Source organism: Sceloporus occidentalis, unplaced genomic scaffold (assembly GCF_023333645.1).
Source record: "Sceloporus occidentalis isolate IW3139 unplaced genomic scaffold, rSceOcc1.0.p SCAF_6, whole genome shotgun sequence".
NCBI classification, from domain to species: domain Eukaryota; kingdom Metazoa; phylum Chordata; class Lepidosauria; order Squamata; family Phrynosomatidae; genus Sceloporus; species Sceloporus occidentalis.
This window is the reverse complement of record NW_028316986.1, coordinates 40,573,887-40,593,347: the sequence shown is the minus strand read 5'-3', so window position 1 is coordinate 40,593,347 and position 19,461 is coordinate 40,573,887. Positions and strand designations below refer to the sequence as shown.

The 19,461-nt window shown below is 39.2% G+C and overlaps 1 protein-coding gene across 5 annotated transcripts in view; it reads left to right on the top strand.

The window, feature by feature from the left end:
* AIDA (axin interactor, dorsalization associated) overlaps positions 1-18,083 on the top strand; it is a 30,002-nt gene extending 11,919 nt beyond the window's left edge. For 2 of the 5 annotated variants that reach the window (XM_089529376.1, XM_089529380.1), the window contains 8 exons: positions 2,746-2,800; positions 5,607-5,670; positions 5,910-6,017; positions 7,888-7,946; positions 12,642-12,764; positions 15,093-15,215; positions 15,872-15,989; positions 17,626-18,083. In XM_089529376.1, the coding sequence (XP_089385502.1) occupies positions 2,746-2,800; positions 5,607-5,670; positions 5,910-6,017; positions 7,888-7,946; positions 12,642-12,764; positions 15,093-15,215; positions 15,872-15,989; positions 17,626-17,722 (747 nt within the window). In that variant the 3' untranslated portion in view covers positions 17,723-18,083. The remainder of the gene's footprint in view (positions 1-2,745; positions 2,801-5,606; positions 5,671-5,909; positions 6,018-7,887; positions 7,947-12,641; positions 12,765-15,092; positions 15,216-15,871; positions 15,990-17,625) is intronic. The other 3 variants (XM_089529377.1, XM_089529379.1, XM_089529378.1) reach the window with 3 other exon arrangements.
* Positions 18,084-19,461: the final 1,378 nt, after the last annotated feature.

Below are 19,461 nucleotides of genomic sequence, written 5' to 3'. Positions count from 1 at the left end.
CTAGTCTTCCGTTCTCAGTGGAAGAAAGGCATTACATCCTTCTTGAAAATTACTGTCAAATAACATCCAGATCTTACTAGATAAAACCCATGGGATTCATAGAAAACTACTCTTGTGACATGTATATACAATAAAAGATTGCTGTTTAGTAAAGGTTTGTTCAGGAGATGGCCCTGAATTAGTATGAAACCTGGGTGTTTTTATATCTTTTTGTCACCATTTCACTTTCTTCTATAGACTTGAGAGATGTTTAGCTGGTTTCCCAATGCCATGCTAATGTAATCATAATTTCACAATGAAGAACGCAGTGGTGAGATCAATTGTACTCCATGGACTAGTGCTGGGATTTTAGATATGAAGCTAACATATACTGCTGTAGGATTTTTAGGTCTAATATTGTCTACTGTGCTTAAGGATGGTGGCTAAACATAGAATCATCTGCATTCAAAGTGGACAATGTGCTTTTGGAATGCTCAATTAGGCTGGGAGAGGAGTGGGGTATGAAAAAGAGTGTAGCAGCATCCTTTCCTTACTGCAAGGGATCGTGGGAGCCAGGCTGTAATTTCTCAGTCTTGAGAAGGTTTCTTGCCAACAGTTGAGAAAAGCAGGAGTTGTTTGCACTTATGTCATCCTGAGAAGGAAAGAGATGGTGGACTTTTATCTTTAGTTGGCGAGAATGCTTGCAACTCTAGCTATCTCATTTCACTAATTTTTCCTGCTTGTTGAAATGAAAAGTTGAGATAAAGGCCCTCTGGCCTGCAGTATGTGTTTTCTCAGTGTGATATTGGAACATATATCTCCAGCTTTCCTTCACTGTTGGAGGAGAATCTTTGGTCTTTCTCATATATGATGAGTGCAATGTTTAGCTAGGCTCAGACTGAAACAACCCCCCCCCCCAAAAAAAAAAAAACCCTGAAAATACCTTAAAGCAAAGGCTCTCTACCCCCAGGTCTAGGGTTGCCATAGCGCCGGACCTCCAAACCGGGAAAAATGTAGGACAAAATTTTCAAATGTAGGACACACAAAAAATGTGTCCTACATTTTCCCTGGCGATCGTGGCGGGGAGCGGAGGCCAAGCGGCGAGGGAAAGCCTCCACTTAAGGAGGCGGGGAGGTTGGTGCGGCTGCGCCCAAGAGGCACCGCCTCCCTGCAGCCTCCTCCGCCCCAGGCCTCGCTGCCCTCCTTTTCCTCCGTGCAGCCATGTACGGTGGAGGAGGAGGAGGGCAGCAAGGCCCCAGGGTTGCCCAGCAACCCCGCTGCAACCGGGCTTCTCCCGGTTTTTGGCTGCACCCGTGCCGTGACCGGGCAGGTGCCGCCAAAACCGGGAAAAACCTGGTTGTAACCGGGTTATGGCAACCCTACCCAGGTCCCACCTGAGAAGGCTGGATAATACTGAGTTTCTCCAGTCACAAAATGGCAGCGGAGCTTGATATGTAATGGTGGTGGATAGAAGCAGTTTGTCATAACCGCCTAACAATTACAAACATAATTTTATATTGATATATTATCAAACTTAGTGATTTGGAAAATACGTCTCTGATGTAGAACTTTTCTTATGGTAGAAATTACCATAGTACAGCTTTCCTCAAGCTATATACAACCCTTGGCTCTGGAAGTATTGGGATTTGGGCTTTATGTTTTAAGTAGAATTCATTGACTGCTTAAAACTGGATTGTTAAAAATACTAATTGGATATTTATGTAAGAGGATATTTAATTAATGAACTGTAGTAAAAATTGTTAGAGAATTGTTAATTTCCTAGCTTTAACTTGTATTTCTTTCTGTTCCTATATATTGGTGTGCACTCTCTGATCTGGGCTACTTCTTCCTTGTTTAGCCCAAGACTCCACCTATCTTCGCTTTGATTTTCATCTTGTCATTAACATTAACCTCTAGCCTGGACTACACAAGCCCTTTTTAACAATGCATGATTTGTTTTTCTAGCTTGTTCTAATGAACTAAAAACAGCTGTAATCTTGAATGTTTTTAGCCTGATTTTAACCCTATAAAGCTTTTTCTGAATCTTGCCTTCCTAGCGAATAAACTGCTTTCCTCTTTGTTTAATGGGACCATTGTGTGTATATGTTTTGGGAAATGGATCGATAAGTAAATCATGAGAAATGATCAGATGTTAATACATCTATCAGCAAAGGTTGACTTACCCGTTATAAATTACAGTAGGCCCTCCTTATCCATGGATTTTTTATCCATGGATTCAAATGTCCATGGTTTGAAAATATTTTTTAAAAGTATAAATTCCAAATAGCAAACTTTATTTTTTTTTTCTGTTTTATATAAGGGATACCATTTTACTGTGCCATTGTGTTTAATGGGACTTGAACAGCCACAGATTTTGTTATCCGTGGGGGGGTTCTGGAACCAAACTGAAGTGGATAACAAGAACCCACTGTATTTTCTCTTTTTCTAATGCATTAAAGTACCTTTTCAAATTGGAGAAATTGTTTTTGTCTTGGATATATTTAAGTTGCAATTAAAAAAACTTGGCAGCTTTTCCATATTTCTGGGGAAAGCAGTCATCATTAACATCATTAGGATTTTGTGTTATAGTAGCCTTTTCCCTGTAGGTAAACAATGCACTTAAAAGGAAACCAAAGAACTGTGTTTCTTCAAAATACAGAACCTATTAGAAACAGCAGATAGAAGAAAACAGCATTGGTTTTATCTGTGTAATTGACCATAGTAGTGACTATTAGATACAGATATGTAACACTACTTTACTTTTAGTCTACGCAGTCCCAGGAGGAATTTAAGCTAGAAGATCTGAAGAAACTAGAGCCAAGTAAGTAACTTCCTTTTACTTACAAGGGATTCTTTTAAACAAATATTAGTGTGGGGTGGAATGCAACATTGGGATGTTCTTGTGGGTAAGTTGCCCAGCTTCTCTTAATGTCATTTTTGTACACCACACAGAGTAATTTACAGTGCCAAGTGTAAGTATGGGATTATTTTCATATCTAGGATCTTAGACTTTTGCATCTGTTTACTTGGGCTCCTGATTGCTATAATGGTGTTCAGCATTTTTCTCTGGTCATCATCTAACAGTTGGACAGCATTCTACCTGAAAATAGTGTTCCAAGCCATTCTGTTCTCTTAGGCTGTGAAACAATTTTCTCACTGTTTCCCAAACTGTGACTGCTGTGAGAGATCTGTTAGTATAAGAGACATGAATTAATCAAAGGAAGTTGTGGACCCAAGTGGTCCACACATACACACACACACACACACACACACACACACACACACACTCTGCAGAGATTGTCTCCTACACCTGTCTGTTTTTGTGGTCTGCTTCCTTCCATAACAGTGAGCTTCTGCTTGTGTGAGAACAAGTAATGGTGCCCCTTCCCTGAATGTGTCTGAATCACTCAGTATAAAAATGGATTATCTATCAGAGCCTGGAGGAAAATGCCTGCTGTGTTTCTGGTTGAGCCAATCATGGTGATTAATGCAGAAGTATCAAGTGTGGGTTTCATTTTCACAAGAATTGCTTTAAACTGCATGTGAGAAACTAGAAGCTCTCCAGATGTTGCTGACAGGCTGCTCTTATCAGCCGTAGTCAGCATAGCTAGTAGTGAGAAATTATAGGCACTCTACTTTAACAACATCTGGACAGTCACACATTCCCTTTCTGATTTAGAGACTGTAATATTTCACTGTACCTTCACCTTTAATTCAGAAAAAACATCCTTATTGTCAAGAGTTTGGAACACCTTGATCTGAACTTGGTATGTCCTGCTTGGCGAACTTGATGGGCGACAATGGACACTTACTATGTTGTTGGTTGTTCTGATCATTTGGAATGTGAGTCATACTGGGATCTGCTGCTGATAATTAATTATTCCTGTAAATTCGGCTTATTCCTCCTTTGAGAGTAACAGTACAGTCCTATACATGTTTACTTCTGTCAGTGTTCAGTGTAACTTACTCTCAGGAAGTTGTACCTAGGATTTCCACTATGTGAGGTGGGTGTGGGATTCCTCTGGAGTAAAGCACCAAAACAAAAGTCCTTTACCTGACATGTATGTGTATTAGTAGTGTAAATGCTCCATGCATGAATTTATTAAAACCACAAGATTTTTTTTAACTTTTTAACAAAAGGTTATTTCCATTTTATAACCAAGTTCTGCAGCTTTACATATCTTTTCTCATATTAGGGCTTTGTGTAGTTCTGCAGCTTTACTTATCTTTTCTTATAATAGGGCTTTATGGGTTTGCTCTGATATTTTCATTTTATCCTAGAGTCTCGTGTAGACAGTTTTTCCTTTAATTTTCACTGATTTCTGTCAATAAAAAGATGTTGACTTAGGCGGTGTACAGACCGCCCCTTTGGGGCGGCCTGTACCCACCCCTTTCCCCAACGGATTGGGGCCTCAGCTGCCACAGCGGCAGCCCTGAGGCACCGATCTGCTGCTTTTCCAGCGGCGGGGAACAAGAGAAAGGGGCTGCTAGGCCCCTTTCTCCTTTGTGTTGCTGGCGCAGCCGTGTAAAGGCTGCACCAGCAACACAAACAAAGGAAGGAGCTCCTTTTCGGAGCTCCTTCTGGCGCTGCTGAAGGGCGCCCATTTGGAGGTGGTGCGGCTGTGACATCGTAATGGCAGCGCCCATGTGGCAACCCTAGTACACGTGCAGGCTGGCGCAAAGCACCGGTCTGTACAGCACCTTACTGTACTATGTGACATTGTGATCAAATGGTGGAAGTGCCATCAACATTTTTAGGAGGGTTACTGTTTGATATCTAGTGGTAGTTAAAGCAAATGCCATCAATTGTTTGAATTGTCAATATTTTATCCCGCCCCTCCCCCCAGCCAGCCAAGCCTGCTAATTTAACTGGAAAAGGAAAAAAGAATGTATTTCATTTTGACATTGATTTAGATCAAAATCCAGTTTAAGTTTCAGTCTGGCTCAATGCAAGGGAATCCTGAGAAATGTAGTTTATTGTCGCACCAGAGCTCTCTGACAGAGAAGGCTAAATGTCTCACAAAACTACAGTTCCTGGAATTCACTAGCACTGAGCCAAGGCAATTAAAGTGATCTCAAACTGGATTATTTTTGCAGTGTGTTTTGGACCCAAGAGTCTAGAATGTTTCAATCCTCCAAAACTTCATTAATCAGTTTAGTTAGTCTATATGTCAGGAAATCAGAAAATTCATTATGAAAGATTGATGAAAAACCAGTTTGTTATGAAATTGGGTTATATTTTAACTGCCTGCTTACTTACTTCACCTCCCCTTCAGTAATTTTTGCATTTAATTTTTCCCTATGTGTAGAATTAAAAAGGCTTTATCTGAATTTTTAATGAGATAGTTTTAAATTGAAAAGAGCATTATGGTGACTCAGTTCTGTCCTTTTTTTAAAAAAAATACTCTTCATTAATGTAATTAATAAAAAAAATACCAACATGCAGACATAAAAAGACAATTGGAAAAAAATACAAACAATAACAAACAGAAACAAAACCTTCTTTTGAGAATGGCTTCAAATGAGTTATTCTGTCTTTCAGATGTCTGCTATAAGGGTGCAAAACACGAACCTCAGCCTTTTCATTTTACTTCCACATTTTTGCTGATGCTTGTCTTCTCTTACAGTCTTAAAGAACATTTTTACCTATAATAAAGAATTCCCCTTTGATGTTCAGCCTGTTCCACCAAGGTAAGGAACTTTTTTTAAAATCAGTAGTATATAAGCAGAAGAGTTTAAATATCCATGCAAGAAATACAGGAATACAGAATGATTTGAGATCAGTCCTAATTTTCTGGCTTCAGTCTTAATAACTATCCTCAAACTATACTTTCATGCAAGCATTTTTTGGAATTGGGATTAGATGCATTAGATGATTAAGATGACTGTCTTATTGGCCCTAAGTTGTATGGTTTTTGTGTGTTTTAAAGGAAGATCTTGGCACCGGGGGAGGAGGAGGACTTGGAATTTGAAGAAGATGAAGAGGAGGGTGGGGCTGGAGCAGGATCTCCAGATACATTTTCTGCCCGAGTTCCAGGTAAGGGGACAAGTTTCATCAAATGTTGTTTACCTAATGGAGGGTGGAGATATAGGAGAGAGGACTTGTTACAGAGACATGCAGATGAACCTCAATAACCATGAAAAGATTTTTTGTACTGGTTGCATGCACATTAAATGTTTTTAACTGTATTGTAGTAATCAGAAATGGCAAGAATCTCCTGCACACATGGTAGTTCTTGTCTCTCTGTGGATTCTGTCCACATCCTTCAGCCAGACACACTTCTGCAGGAACTGTGGTCCAAAACACACATCCGGTTTGAAACTACTTTTACTGCCCTGGCTCAATGCTAGAGAATTCTGGGAACAGTAGTTTTGTGAGACATTTAGCCTTCTCTGCCAGAAGCTCTGGTACCACAATAAACTACAATTCCCAGGATTCCCTAGCACTGAGCCAGGGCAGCTAAAGCGGTCTCAAACTGGATTATTTCTGCAGTGTGTTTTGGACCGAAATAGTTCATTCATTTTTACAGAGGCTCCAAATCCTAGCAAGTCTACAGGCTACCAGTATTTAGTATTTATTATAGCAATGTATACAATGCCCTTGCAATAAATACTCCTTGCAATGCCTACTCTTTGGAACACTCTCCCGGAAGAAATCCGTTCTAGTGGTACATTGGAAGCCTTTAAAAAGGCTTTAAAAACCTATCTCTTCCAGCAAGCATACTCTCCCGACTCTTTTAAGAGAAATATTCCCCAATTAGATTAAGATACTTGATAGCCTATAATTTTGACCATTTAATTTCTTATTTTAGATAATTTTATTGAATATTTATTAATATAATTGAATGTTTTAACTGTTTTTATACTGTATTATGACGTTTGTCATAGTTTTACCTGATGTGAACTGCTTTGATCTCGAGGAAAAGTGGTATATAAATAAACAGTTTATTATTATTATTATAAAATCAAAGATATTATGAACACAATAGAAATATAAAAACTCTGCAGATTAAAATTAGTGTGATTCAAAAGCAAACAGATTAGCATAAGAATGTCATAGAGCCATCATGGTTTACATTTAAAGACTTAGAGGCGTTACAAACCGCCGCTTTGCAGCGGTCTGCCAGCACTGCTCTTTGCTCCGCGAGGGAGTCGCAGCATACAAACCATGCGACTCCCTCGGGGAGCAAAAAAGAAGCTCCAAAATTGAGCTTCTTCCTGCAGCGCCATTATGACGTCACGAGGCGCCCATGGCGCACCCGCCACGTCATAACCGCCGTGACCCGGCTGGACGTTATGCGTCCAAGATGTAAACATGGTGGCGGCCATGTGGAACGGCCGCTGCCATTTGTCATGGACTGAGTCCGTGATAGGGAAAGGGGCGTCTAGAAGAGACGCCCCTTTTTTAAAATGGGATGTCCTGAGGACGTCCGAAATGGCGGTCTATAACCCGCCTTAGGAAAGTGAAAAGGTTTTTTTCCCAATACTGAAGTTATTGCATCCATTGTAAACATGTAATCATTGTGTGTTGCTTATCAGTGGTGATTTCTTACAATTAATTTGGTATACATTTGTTAGCTCATCATTTTACCATATGATAGTTGTTTCCTATCAGAAATGGGTCCTATAGTCACCATTTTACAGTCTCAAAAGGTTCTATTTCCGCCTTTTTGTGTGTCATGACAAAAATTATATGTAGTAGATACAGTATTGAAACACATTTAAAAAGGGTTTTTACATGAAAGAGTTAGTTTAAAAATGCTAGATTTTGAAGACATGGGATACAACTAGCATCAATCATTGTATTTGTAACTTTCATTGTAGTTGCTTCATCTGTACAGTCTGCTTGTTTGCATCCATATTGCATTATTGTGCTGCCTAACTATACATGGTCTTGTCTTCTACATGCATGGCTCCATCGTGTAACCATGTGCTACATCATTCATCTAACCAAGGAGCCAATGAAGGTATGATAACATTTTGATGTGAACAGCAATTACTTATGAATATATTCATATTGTCATGGCATTACTTTTATGCTTTAAATGTTAAAAGTCCTTTATCTACAGTGCTATATAAATAAATGACAACAACAACAACAACAATAATAATAAACTTCCCCCCACCCAGTAAATGTGTTGTGTCTCTTCCTGTGGCCTCGAAGAATTAAAAATAAAGGTTGAAACTTTCCCACGCAATTGCATTGCTTTACCAAACCAAGATCACATGAACTAAACCGACCTTTTGGAAATTATTATCATGAAAAAAGTTCTATACAAAATTCTCCAGGCTATTGTTTGGACCATAGTTTTTCACAATTAATGAAAGCTAATGTGCTTATCTGCATTACTGCAAAGTCTTTCAGACCATCTTCAATATATTTTTTCAAGTTGCAAAATGTTTTGCTCACTTTGTTGACTCTCATAATAGCAACATACATGTTACATAAAATATATTTTGCACTTAAGTTCTGAAAACAGATGCTTCTCACCTGGTTAGGACAAAAGGTCATGAAGTATTGGAAAGTCTCAAGTGATAGGGAGGTATGTCAGCAGTCCTTTGGCAACTGCCCTAACTGGTTTGGATGTACACAAGCTTCATGTTCTCTCCACCACCAACCTGGCCTTAGCTGCTTATGTCCATCTGGTTTGTAAGGCTGGGCGATCCCCCTCACCTCAGCTTCTAAATTTCAGAAGTATGTCTTATTAGATAAAGTATCAGCAAGTCCTGCGTGAAAAACACTTTTTTCATTGCTTAAAACATGCCAAAATACCCTGAAGGCAACAGATCCCACCTGATACTGAAAGTTAAGCAGGGTCAGCCCTGGTTATTATGTGGATGAGAAACTGCCAATACCAGGTTCTGTGGGCTGTATTTCAGAGAAAAGAACTGACAGAGCCACCTCTGAGTATCCCTTGCCTAAGAAAACCCTGTGAAATTCATGGGGTCACCCTAAGTTGACAGGTGACTTGAAGGCACATACACATAGGCATGCTTCTTTTTGGTGGACTCTTGTTTTGGTGCTTGGGTGATAGGTGTTCTTTTTACAGCAAACCTCTTTCCCTTGAGAATTCCAGCTTAACCATAGTAGTATTCAGTCAATCAATGAGTTTATTTTGCTAGTGGAGTGCCATGACAACTTAGCCATTGTATTATGCTTCTCTGTTAATGCCTTTCATGATAATTTAATTGGTATATAATGTTTTCTCTGTGTTGCACATCTGTTTTTTCTCTTGTGAAGTAGGTCATACTTTTATGGGTTGCTCCTTCCCTTTTGCTCTGATCCAAAGGAAGAACTTGTGCCCCTTTAATAGGTGACAGCAATCTATTCAAACTAATTCTTCTTCTGAAGTTTTAGCAGCATCTATTTTTTTCCCCTCATGCTTTATCAAATTGTTTTTTCCTCTTAACTGCTCCTTAATTTTCTCAAGCCTTTACATCTATCAACAAAACAAAACACAAAGTGTTTTCTCTTTTGCTTTGGCTTAATACCCTTTTATGTTGATTGGTGCCAGGGTTGTCATTCTCTCAGCAGATTTCCTCCATTCACGACACAGCAAGACTTCCAATGGACTCTGTTCAGGTAGATGGAGACAACAATTAGAAGCTCCATGTGCTCAGGCAGGTCCAAGAGGAGCACTTCTTTTAATTGTGGTCTTCAGAATACCAGGCAATACCTGTGAAAAAAAAGTATCAGTTCTGCATGATCAAACCATCCACCCATAGGCTAACGCCTGTAACTGCTCAATTCAGATGGGCTTATGTGATCCATGAATCAGATTTTACCTTGAAATTCCAGGATTTTCTTTCAGTTCTTCCTTTTGCCATGTCCATATCAGACATGATGGCTCTTCTTTGTACTCACTTGGTTTGGAAGTAGGGGCTTTAATATTTGTTTCCTTCTCCCTTTTGTTTCTTCTTTCTTGCAGTTTCAAACTAGTAATAAGAGATGTGTGTTTTAGTTCTTTATATTTCAGTTCTCTTCTCTTTTCTCCCCCCTTTTGATCAGTCCCTAGCTTTACTGCTTTTTGGGACTTACTGGGAATTGATTTTGGGGGAAATCTGATGGGGGTGTTTTGAAACTTTCTTGTTAATTCCTTGGCATCAAACTTTCTTTCCCTTCTTTTGCTGTGCTTGGTATCATCCTGATGAAGAAAATCTAATATAAATTGTCTTATATTTATTAGACATGAATGTGCTACTAAATTGTCCACTCTTTGAGATCAAGAGTGCTTAGGGATTCTTGTGCAATCATTCTCTGCCTGCCGATGGATTCCAGGGTGAAACAGCTATTCCTGCACAGTACTACCTTCTCCACCTTCAGTTGCACCAGCAAGCTCTAACAGAGCTACAACATTCATGGCAACATCTTCAAAAACAGAGATATGGCCTTTGCATTTGACCCAATGGGCAGCTCTGTGGGGCTCACTACAGAAGCTCATACATTGTTGGGAGCTGCAGGAGCTTCACAAACACACTCTCCTGCCTAGAGGTGCAAGGACATCTAGTAAATTTCCAAGAGTGCTCTGAATTCATTCCAGAAATTGGTGTACATACATGTTGTCTTAGACACACCGGTAGGTGAAATCTTGTTGCTTGAGAAAGTGGACAAGCTCATAATGGGAGCAAAGTCCTTTCAGAGAAAAAAATGTGAAGACACTGGACCATCTTTCAGGCCTCCTGATATTATTTATCCACATCATCCCATGGGTAAAGTTCCAGTCAAAAAACTTGCACTGTACCCGAGAGAGTGGACCTATTTGCTTCGATCAGGACCTACCAATTGCCATGGGCCCTTCATCCTTACGAGAACAAAATTGCACAGACACATCCTATCCTGCTCTTTTGTATTTGGGAGTTCAGACACTCATTTCTTTGATGGACCCATCCCTCATATCATAGAAGCGGCATGCCACTGGGGAACTCTGTCAGGGTGGTCCTCACCTCTGATGCCAGTCTTATTGGGTGGGAAACTCAATGACAGAATCTTAGTGGTCAGGAAATCAGGTCTCTGGGAATTGCAGGAATTCATTTAAAAAAAAAAAGACTCTAGGCAGGCAGGATCTCACTGTTATACCAAAAAGTCTGTGGTAGCGAATTGCCATGTGTTAATAAGGACAAACGTGGTGGTAGCAAAAGCATACATCAGTCATCGCAGAGGATCATGGTCCAAACATCCACAAAAGGAGGCAAGGATTCTATTTCTCTAGGTAGAAAAAGACTTCCTTTCTATCATAGTCCAGCACATAAAGGTGACTCTGAATGTAACTGCAGAGTTCCTGAGAATGGTTAGGCCTGAGCTTAGATGCTTCAGTTTTTCTATGACCAGGAATATTTCAAGCCAGTGAGGGAATATTACTTTGCTTTGATCAGGAATGACAGACTATCTGGGTTCTTCTTGAAGTTTACATTCTGCAGAGTGAGGGTCTTGTTGGTCTTTTCTATACCTTCCCATCTGTCCCTCATTTCTAGGATCCTGTGGAAAATCTAGCTCAATTATTTTGATTCTCCTCGGCCCCCAGCATAGTGTTTCTGACACTGGAGTCCTAGCTCAGCAAGCCATCCTTTCATCCTATTGTTACCCATCTGCTGTCTCAGGGTTCAGTAGCTGGCTGGCATCTGACAGGAGGACCTACCTGAAAGCTGGACACTTCTCTCCAATATACTTTCCAGTATTTTAAATGTCCTGTGTCAATTGAAACCATGCTTAAATAATCAAAGGGTAGGAAATGCCTTTTTATTTATATTATAATATTTTGGAATTTAATATTATTCTGTTACCCTTCTTATGTTTTTAGTTGAGCATTAGAATTTCTTATGTTTACTTAAGGATGAAGTGGCTTCTCATAGAATAAAGGAGGGTGTAAGGAAGTGTTCAGCTTGGCTGCTTTTTATTCAATTTTTACATTTCACTTTAAAAATAATTGGAACACTTCATGTACTAGTGCATTAGTTCACATTAGCAGAGAATTCAGGGGGAAAGTATGTTCTTTCTACTGCTTTTTAAATTGTTCTAAAATAATAAGAAGGCAGAGGGTAGATCAGAGCTCCCAAGAATTTCTGGCTTGCAAGAGCAGACGTACAATTGCATTCAAAAATCCTTCAACCCTGTGTCTTGGTTCACATCCTGTTAATTACCTATATCTCAGTCATAGCCTATAAAACCTGAGAATTAATTGATTGTCCTTGACCAAATCTTTATAAAAATTTGGCTAGCTTTAATCTCACTGTAATGGATTAATTCAAATGGACGTTTGTACTTGTATCTGTAGGTAAAATTCAGCAATGACTCCTTAAGCCTGAAGTTTGCCCACTTCACATTTAAATGATAGTTTCTATGGAAACATGTATTTTTTGAGTACAGTGATTGATTATGTCTTACTATGATAAATGTATTTAATCAGGGTTTATTTCAGGCCTTAGGTGCGCTCAGGCAGTACATCTGATCCTTGCAACCACAGGTGCAGGGGATTTCAGTTGATGATCGTTTTTTCCCTACCTGTTTGGTGAACTTTGAAAAGGAATTTGTCTTTCCCAGATATGCTGTTGGTTCCTAGGGATTACTGTCAGACCCAGCAGAATATATGTTTGTATCAGTAGTGACAACGGTTCAGAAGGCTCTAGTTTGGTCACTTTAACACTCTGATCTGTTTTCTTTCCAGGTACTTTATTACCCAGATTACCATCTGAACCCGGGATGACATTGCTTACTATCAAAATAGAAAAAATTGGTCTTAAAGATGCAGGGCAGTGCATCGATCCCTACATCACAGTTAGTGTAAAAGGTAGTAGCTTCTCATTTTGTTCAGTTGACCAGACTTGAAGACTGTGATCCATGGGTACTTCTCATTTGTGATCTGTGCCACTAACATAACTAACATGGCACTAGTTGTTTAATATTCCTGTACCACACATTTATTTATCTATTCCAGATCCAGGAACACTCCATAAGACCTGGAGGAGCTATATCACACTCTGAACACCCACACCCAATATTTGTAATTTTTTAAAAAAAGAATATCTGGTTTGAACATGACCCATCCCAGGCTATGGGCGGTGGAATTTCACCAAGTTTTGCCACCCTATCCTGTCTTAACTGCATCAGACATATTTTTGTAAACCAGGAGGTGACATTGTGGCTAAAATTGGCTAGAGGGTGGAATGTAGCAACAAATGTTCCCCACAGGCCCTAGAGGTGACTTTTTCAGCCTATTTTTACCTAAACGCTAAAAAAGGAAATGGCACGGGGGCCCCTAAAGGCCACATACAATCCAATGGACTTCACTTTGACTGCCTGTTCTAGCATTCAGATAGTTCCCCCATACATAAATGTTTGCTTACTGATGATATATTTACATTGATATATTATTTGTATCTGACCCTTTCTCCAACAAAAGGGATCATCCCAACATATTGATTTTGAGAGGCATCCTGTATAATTCTAAGAAGCCATTCAGCATCCAGGTGTCTTGCAAGCCTTAAACATTAAAGCTCCTTTATGCTATCATAATTTCTATGGAGGATCATTTTCATATAATACACTGAGCTTTTGATACTTACTTGCATATTTATTTGATATTTATTAACAGTAAATAATATGTGCCTTTTAACACATTTAATCAACCTCTGTTGAGATAATGGCTGGAATCCTGTATGAGATTTTTGTATGCATAAGCACTGTAGTTACTGAGCTATACAGTCAATCCTGCCTGACCCCCTCAGTCCCCACTTATTGGGAAGCAGCTATTGTGATCAATGGAGTCTGTTCCCTTGCTGCTTGGGAAGCGGCTGACTGCCATTTCCACCCTTTCTCATGAGTGATCTGTGGTGCAAAAGACAAAATCAGGGTCCCTGTCACAATTCCCTCTTGCACTCAAGATCATTCATGCCAGGTGATGGGTGGGAACATTAGTCAGCTGGTTCACGATCAATAGGGGATTAGATTCATGTTGATCTCAGTGACTGCTACCCAGTAAGTGAAGATTGGGAGATTTTCACAGTCCTCAAGTAGCCCTTAAACTAGGGAACTACATAGGAACTGTGAATATGTAAGGTGTGTATAATTCTAGTCTAGAGTATGCATTTTCAACTGCCATAGAGGTCTCTGGCCATCGTTTTCTGATGGTGTTAAATGGGAATGAATGAATAAATAAATACATCGGTGCATTTTATCAGGTTAACTTTTTCATGATGCAGTATTTCTAAAAGTAAATGGTTTTAAAACTAATATTTCAAAATAACATTTGTCCTTGTGTGTGTGTTGAAAGTCCACATTGCACAGCCATACAGAAAAATGGTGTATCACTTTAAAAGGGTCCCTTTTGGGGGGGGGGGGGAATGGTTTGATTTATATGTAGGCTTTCTGTTGCATGAAAATTCACTGGAACATTCTTGCTTAGGGCTGACTTCACACAAGGCCAATTTTTTACAGCAGAAATAATTTCTGTTGTGTACTTTGTACTTTGAGCATTTGGCATGTTTTGCTAGATGCCATTGCAATGGGAAGCCATGATAGGTGACAAAGGATTTTTTTGGAATGTCTTTAGTGGGATATAAGAATAGCAGTTACTCGTGATGTGCTGTATTTTTTTTTTTTTTAACTTGGAAGCACAGGTAATACTTATGTAAGAAGACCATCTTGGATGAAAGCAGACTTGTAAAAATACCTTTTCATAAGTTACATTGAATTGTAATGATAAATTTTGCAAGCTTGGCAGTTTGAGAATTGTCATGTAGCACTCATTGGTTAAGTTGGGGATGGAAAATCTACAGCCTCTATTGCAATGTGACACCCAAAATTTAAAGACTCCAGAATTATTTTGCCCCCAAATGGTTCATAATGCCCTACCTTTGTGGGTTTGTGCTTTTGGGGGGGGGATTCACCCCCCTTTTTAGGTCCTAACAGGCAATAAATACCTAGTCGTTTCCTTTTTCCAAGAAAAAGGGCCAATCTGGGCCTTAGAAAAATACACCACATCTGAAATTGTGAAAAATGGCCCATGGCATTCACCCCTGAAGGCTGCCTTGAGACCCTGTTGGGAATTTTTTTGTTAGACCCCTCAGCAGTCTTTTTCTTTTGCTCAGAGTGCCAACTTCTTTCTCTTTCCCAACAGATCTCAATGGGGTAGACCTGACACCTGTGCAGGACACCCCAGTTGCTTCAAGGAAAGAGGACACATACATTCATTTCAGTGTGGATATTGAAATTCAGAGACACATTGAAAAATTAACAAAAGGTATGTATGATTCAGAGCTGCAGATCATATCTAGGTATGACCAATATATCCAAGCGAAGAAGTAAGAAACTCACTCAGCCTGAGGGCTATATTTGCTCTAACATAACCCATCAGGGATTTCATCTGTGATAAAAACCAAATGTGGATTCACTAATTTCTTCTTCGTCTCCCTTCCATTTAACTAGTTAGCTTTCCTACATAGTCATTGCTGGGCTGGGAAATGAGATGTCTCTGATTTCCAGAGGAGGTACAACATGTTTGGGAGAGTTGTCAACCCAAATACCACCTCCCATCACCACCAACACCCCCCCCCCAAAAAAAAAATATATCAGAGGAGCCCTTTGGCATTTAGTCTTTGAAAAATGTCTCATTTGTGCTGGAACAGGGTGTGTATGTCCAAAGGGACCATGGGTTGTAGTACCTGCTTCTGCTTTATCTCCTTTGCAGAGACTTAAAATCTGGAGTTGAGAGTAGAGACATTTCTTTGTCATGTCTTCGTGGTAACTTGACAAATATTTCTAAAAATAGCTCAGTATATTTTTATATATATTAGAAGATGCCATCATTGCTGATGGACAGCTTTGAGTGAAGCTTGTAAAGACTCTGACATTGTGATTTGCCAAATGTTGCTTAGACTGATTTCCTCTCTTCTTCAGGTGCAGCTATTTTCTTTGAATTTAAACACTATAAGCCTAAGAAGAGGTTCACCAGCACCAAATGTTTTGCCTTCATGGAAATGGATGAAATTAAACCTGGACCAATTGTTATAGAACTGTGAGTTATCATTGTGTATATCTTATGCATTCAGATCCTCTCTAATACAAATATCTTGTAATAAAAGGGTCTGTGTGGTAGATCCATGCTAACCTGGAGATTGCTATCCAGAGGGTAATAGACTGAAAAAGATGCTTACCTATCTTCTCTGAAGGCGGAGGAATATAATTTTTCTCTTTACTGGTACTTCTTTGCAGTGCAGACTGGAATTTTCACTTGCATAGACTCAGGTAGATGTTCTGACTTTCCTTTAGTCACTGTCTCTTAAACACTATCCTGGACAAATGAATTGCATGTAGGAGGTTTGGAAATTGTTTCTTTGAATTTAAAGGTCAGAATATCATGGCCAGAGATAAGGTTATGTGCTTGTGTAGTTTGTAAACTAAACAGAAGTGATTTTAAAAAAAACAACAACACAAGAGCCTGTGTTTTTTTAAAGTGAAAATAACTTCCATACCCATTGATACTGACATACAGTGCAATCTGAAGCAGCTCTACTCAGAAAGATGTGCCACTGCATTCAGTGAGACTTAGGTCCAAAACCCACAGCAGAAATAATCCAGTTTGAGACTGCTTTAACTGCCCTGGCTGAATGCTATGGAATTCTGGGAATTGTAGTTTATTGTGGCTCCAGAGCTCTCTGACAGAGAATGTTTATTTATTTAACATTTCACAAAACTGCACTTCCCAGAATTCCGTAGCACTCTGCCAGGGCAGCTAAAGCAGTCTCAAACTGGATTATTTTTGCAGTGTGTTTTGGACCCCAATGCTGCTTTTAATATTCTAATATGTTTTCCCCAGTAACATTAATTTGCTACTACAGGTTCAATCTCCCTTATCTGAAATTCTGGGGTCCAGATGTATTTTGAATTTTTCAATTTTTCAGTTTGCATATACATAATGAAATACATCAGAACCTTGGTATTGACTACTGCTTGGTTCCAGGACCTCCTATGGATACCAAATCTGTGGATGTTCTAATACAATGGCATATTAAAATGGCATCCCTTATATCAAATGGTAAAATCAAAGCTTGCTTTTTGGATATTTTTTAAAACACATTTCTAAGCTGTGAATGGTTGAATCTGTGGATTCAGAATCCATGGATACTGAGGGCCATCTGTATGTTGGAAATGGGACCCAAGTCTAAACATGATATTCATTTATGTTTTGTGTACTCCTTATACACATGACTTGAAGATAATGTTATACATAATATTTTTAATAATCTTGTGCATGAAACAAAATTTGTGTACACTGAGTTCAGTCACTGATTTTGGAGTATTTCAGAATTCCAGATAAAGGATGCTCAACCTGTAAATGAAGCACAGGGCTGCCAAACCAGGGAAGAGGTCAAGGCTTGGTTGGATACATTGATTGGTTTGGATTGGATAGGATGATGATTTTGTAGCTTGTTTCTTGATGAAAACAAATTCTAGCTTCTCCATAACCTTGTTAAGTTGGATGCCAATATTAAACTTTTAATAGGCCAGACAATAAAGAGTGCTCCCGCTTTTACATCTGTTCTCTCAAGGTTTATTTGACCAAATACATTTTGAGACAAGATGCTCTATAATACTTGATTTGCGTTTTCTAAGCAGCATTAAAATCACTTGTGACAATTTCATGATTACAGGTACAAAAAACCAACTGACTTCAAGAGGAAGAAACTTCAGTTACTGACCAAGAAGCCACTTTATCTTCACCTTCATCAAACACTGCACAAAGAGTGACTTGTGAACTGAACCGCTTGCCACAAAATCATACTAGCTGCCTATGTAGCACTCAACCTCCCGGAGCTAGGAGGAATGGCTGCATTTTACCCAGCTGGTCAAGGGGACCATCATGATGCTGCACAGCAATGGATCAGCAGCTATGCCGTAGTACTGAAGTCCAGTTTTCTTTGGAATGTATATTTTTATCACAGATGTTCCAAAGTGTGTTGTGAATTTTTCCTAATTGGACTGGTTGTGTGAGTTCAGTTTTGTAATTCAGTTTCACACCTGTATCAGAATCCTTAACTAAAGTGGTTGGGAAGTCATCATCTGCCTAACCTGATACAGCAATAAAAATGTGCCAGTATCAATTTTTTAATTCTCTCACTGTTTGTTAACTCTTTCTAATCTGCATCTTTTCCACCAGTGGATTGGTAAGAATATGAACTCTCTCTACATAGGCATTTAAGTTTAAATGTCATAGAAGAGTATTTCATCATGAAGAGACTCTGCATTAGAATACTGCATAGATTGAACATATAATATCTATTGGGTCATAGAAAGTTCTTTCTGAAATAGCATCTGCTTTCCTAATTCTGAGATTTTCTTTAGCTCTACTAAAGACCTTTGGTTACCTCTTCCTGAAAAGACACCATAATAATGTTTAGTCCAAAGATATAGCTGTGTTAGTCTGGAAAATCAGTATGCAAAGGGATCGTGTAGCATCTTTGAGACTAACTGAAAGAAGCTGGTAGCTTGAGCCTATTTACTCAGAGGAATGGGATGGAGTCTATGACAACAGTTTGCACCATAATTGTAATTATAGTTGTGTCAGAATGGTTGGTAAGAGTGTAGTTGGGAGGAGGCTTGGAAACTTCATTAGGAAGGTTTTAAACTGAGTCACACAGAGGATGGAAACAGTATTCCAGCACGCAGGGAATATCAAGCACTGCAAACAATAACCTCAATGATACACGGAGAATTGGGGCATTAGTATGTGAACTCACCTGTAGGCAGGGGAAAAAATAAGCATTTGGAGAGAATGACCCACGATCTTAAATGTCTCTACACTAAAACACATATCACGGGTAATGAACAAGATGTAATGGCAAACTCCCTCTGAACAAAAACTCCCTCTGTCAAGAAAACCCTGTGATAGCTTCACCTCTTTAGGACTGCCACAAGTTGGAAATGACATGAAGACACAGCAACAATAAACTTGAACTCAACACAGGAAAGCTAGTGCAGGCTGAATCTCCTTTATCCAGAATTCCAAAATCTGAAATATTCCAAAACATGGGTGGCTGAGATAATGCCACCTTTGCTTCCGGACATGCACAAACTTGGGTTCATGCACAAAATCATTAATGTGTATAAAATTACCTTCAGCCTATGTGTATAAGACATATACAAAACCTAAATGAGTTTCATCTCCAAGATATTATGTATATAGAAGTATTCCAACATCTGAAACTCTCCGAAATCCAAAACACTTTGGTTCCAAGCCTTTCAGATAAGAGAGACTCACACTTTGTTTTATCACAAAGTGATAACAAACCTGGGGGATTGAGTCTCTTGATTGGAGTATAGTAACCGGGGGGGGGGGGGGTATAATCTATTCTTATGAAACAGACCAAAGCAGAAAGGACATGCAGTAGCCTTACATGTCAACAATGTATATGCCTGTGAGAGGATACATGACTTAAAAGCATGAAAAACAGGTTGCGAGAATTTGGGTAAAAAAAAAAAGGGAGAAC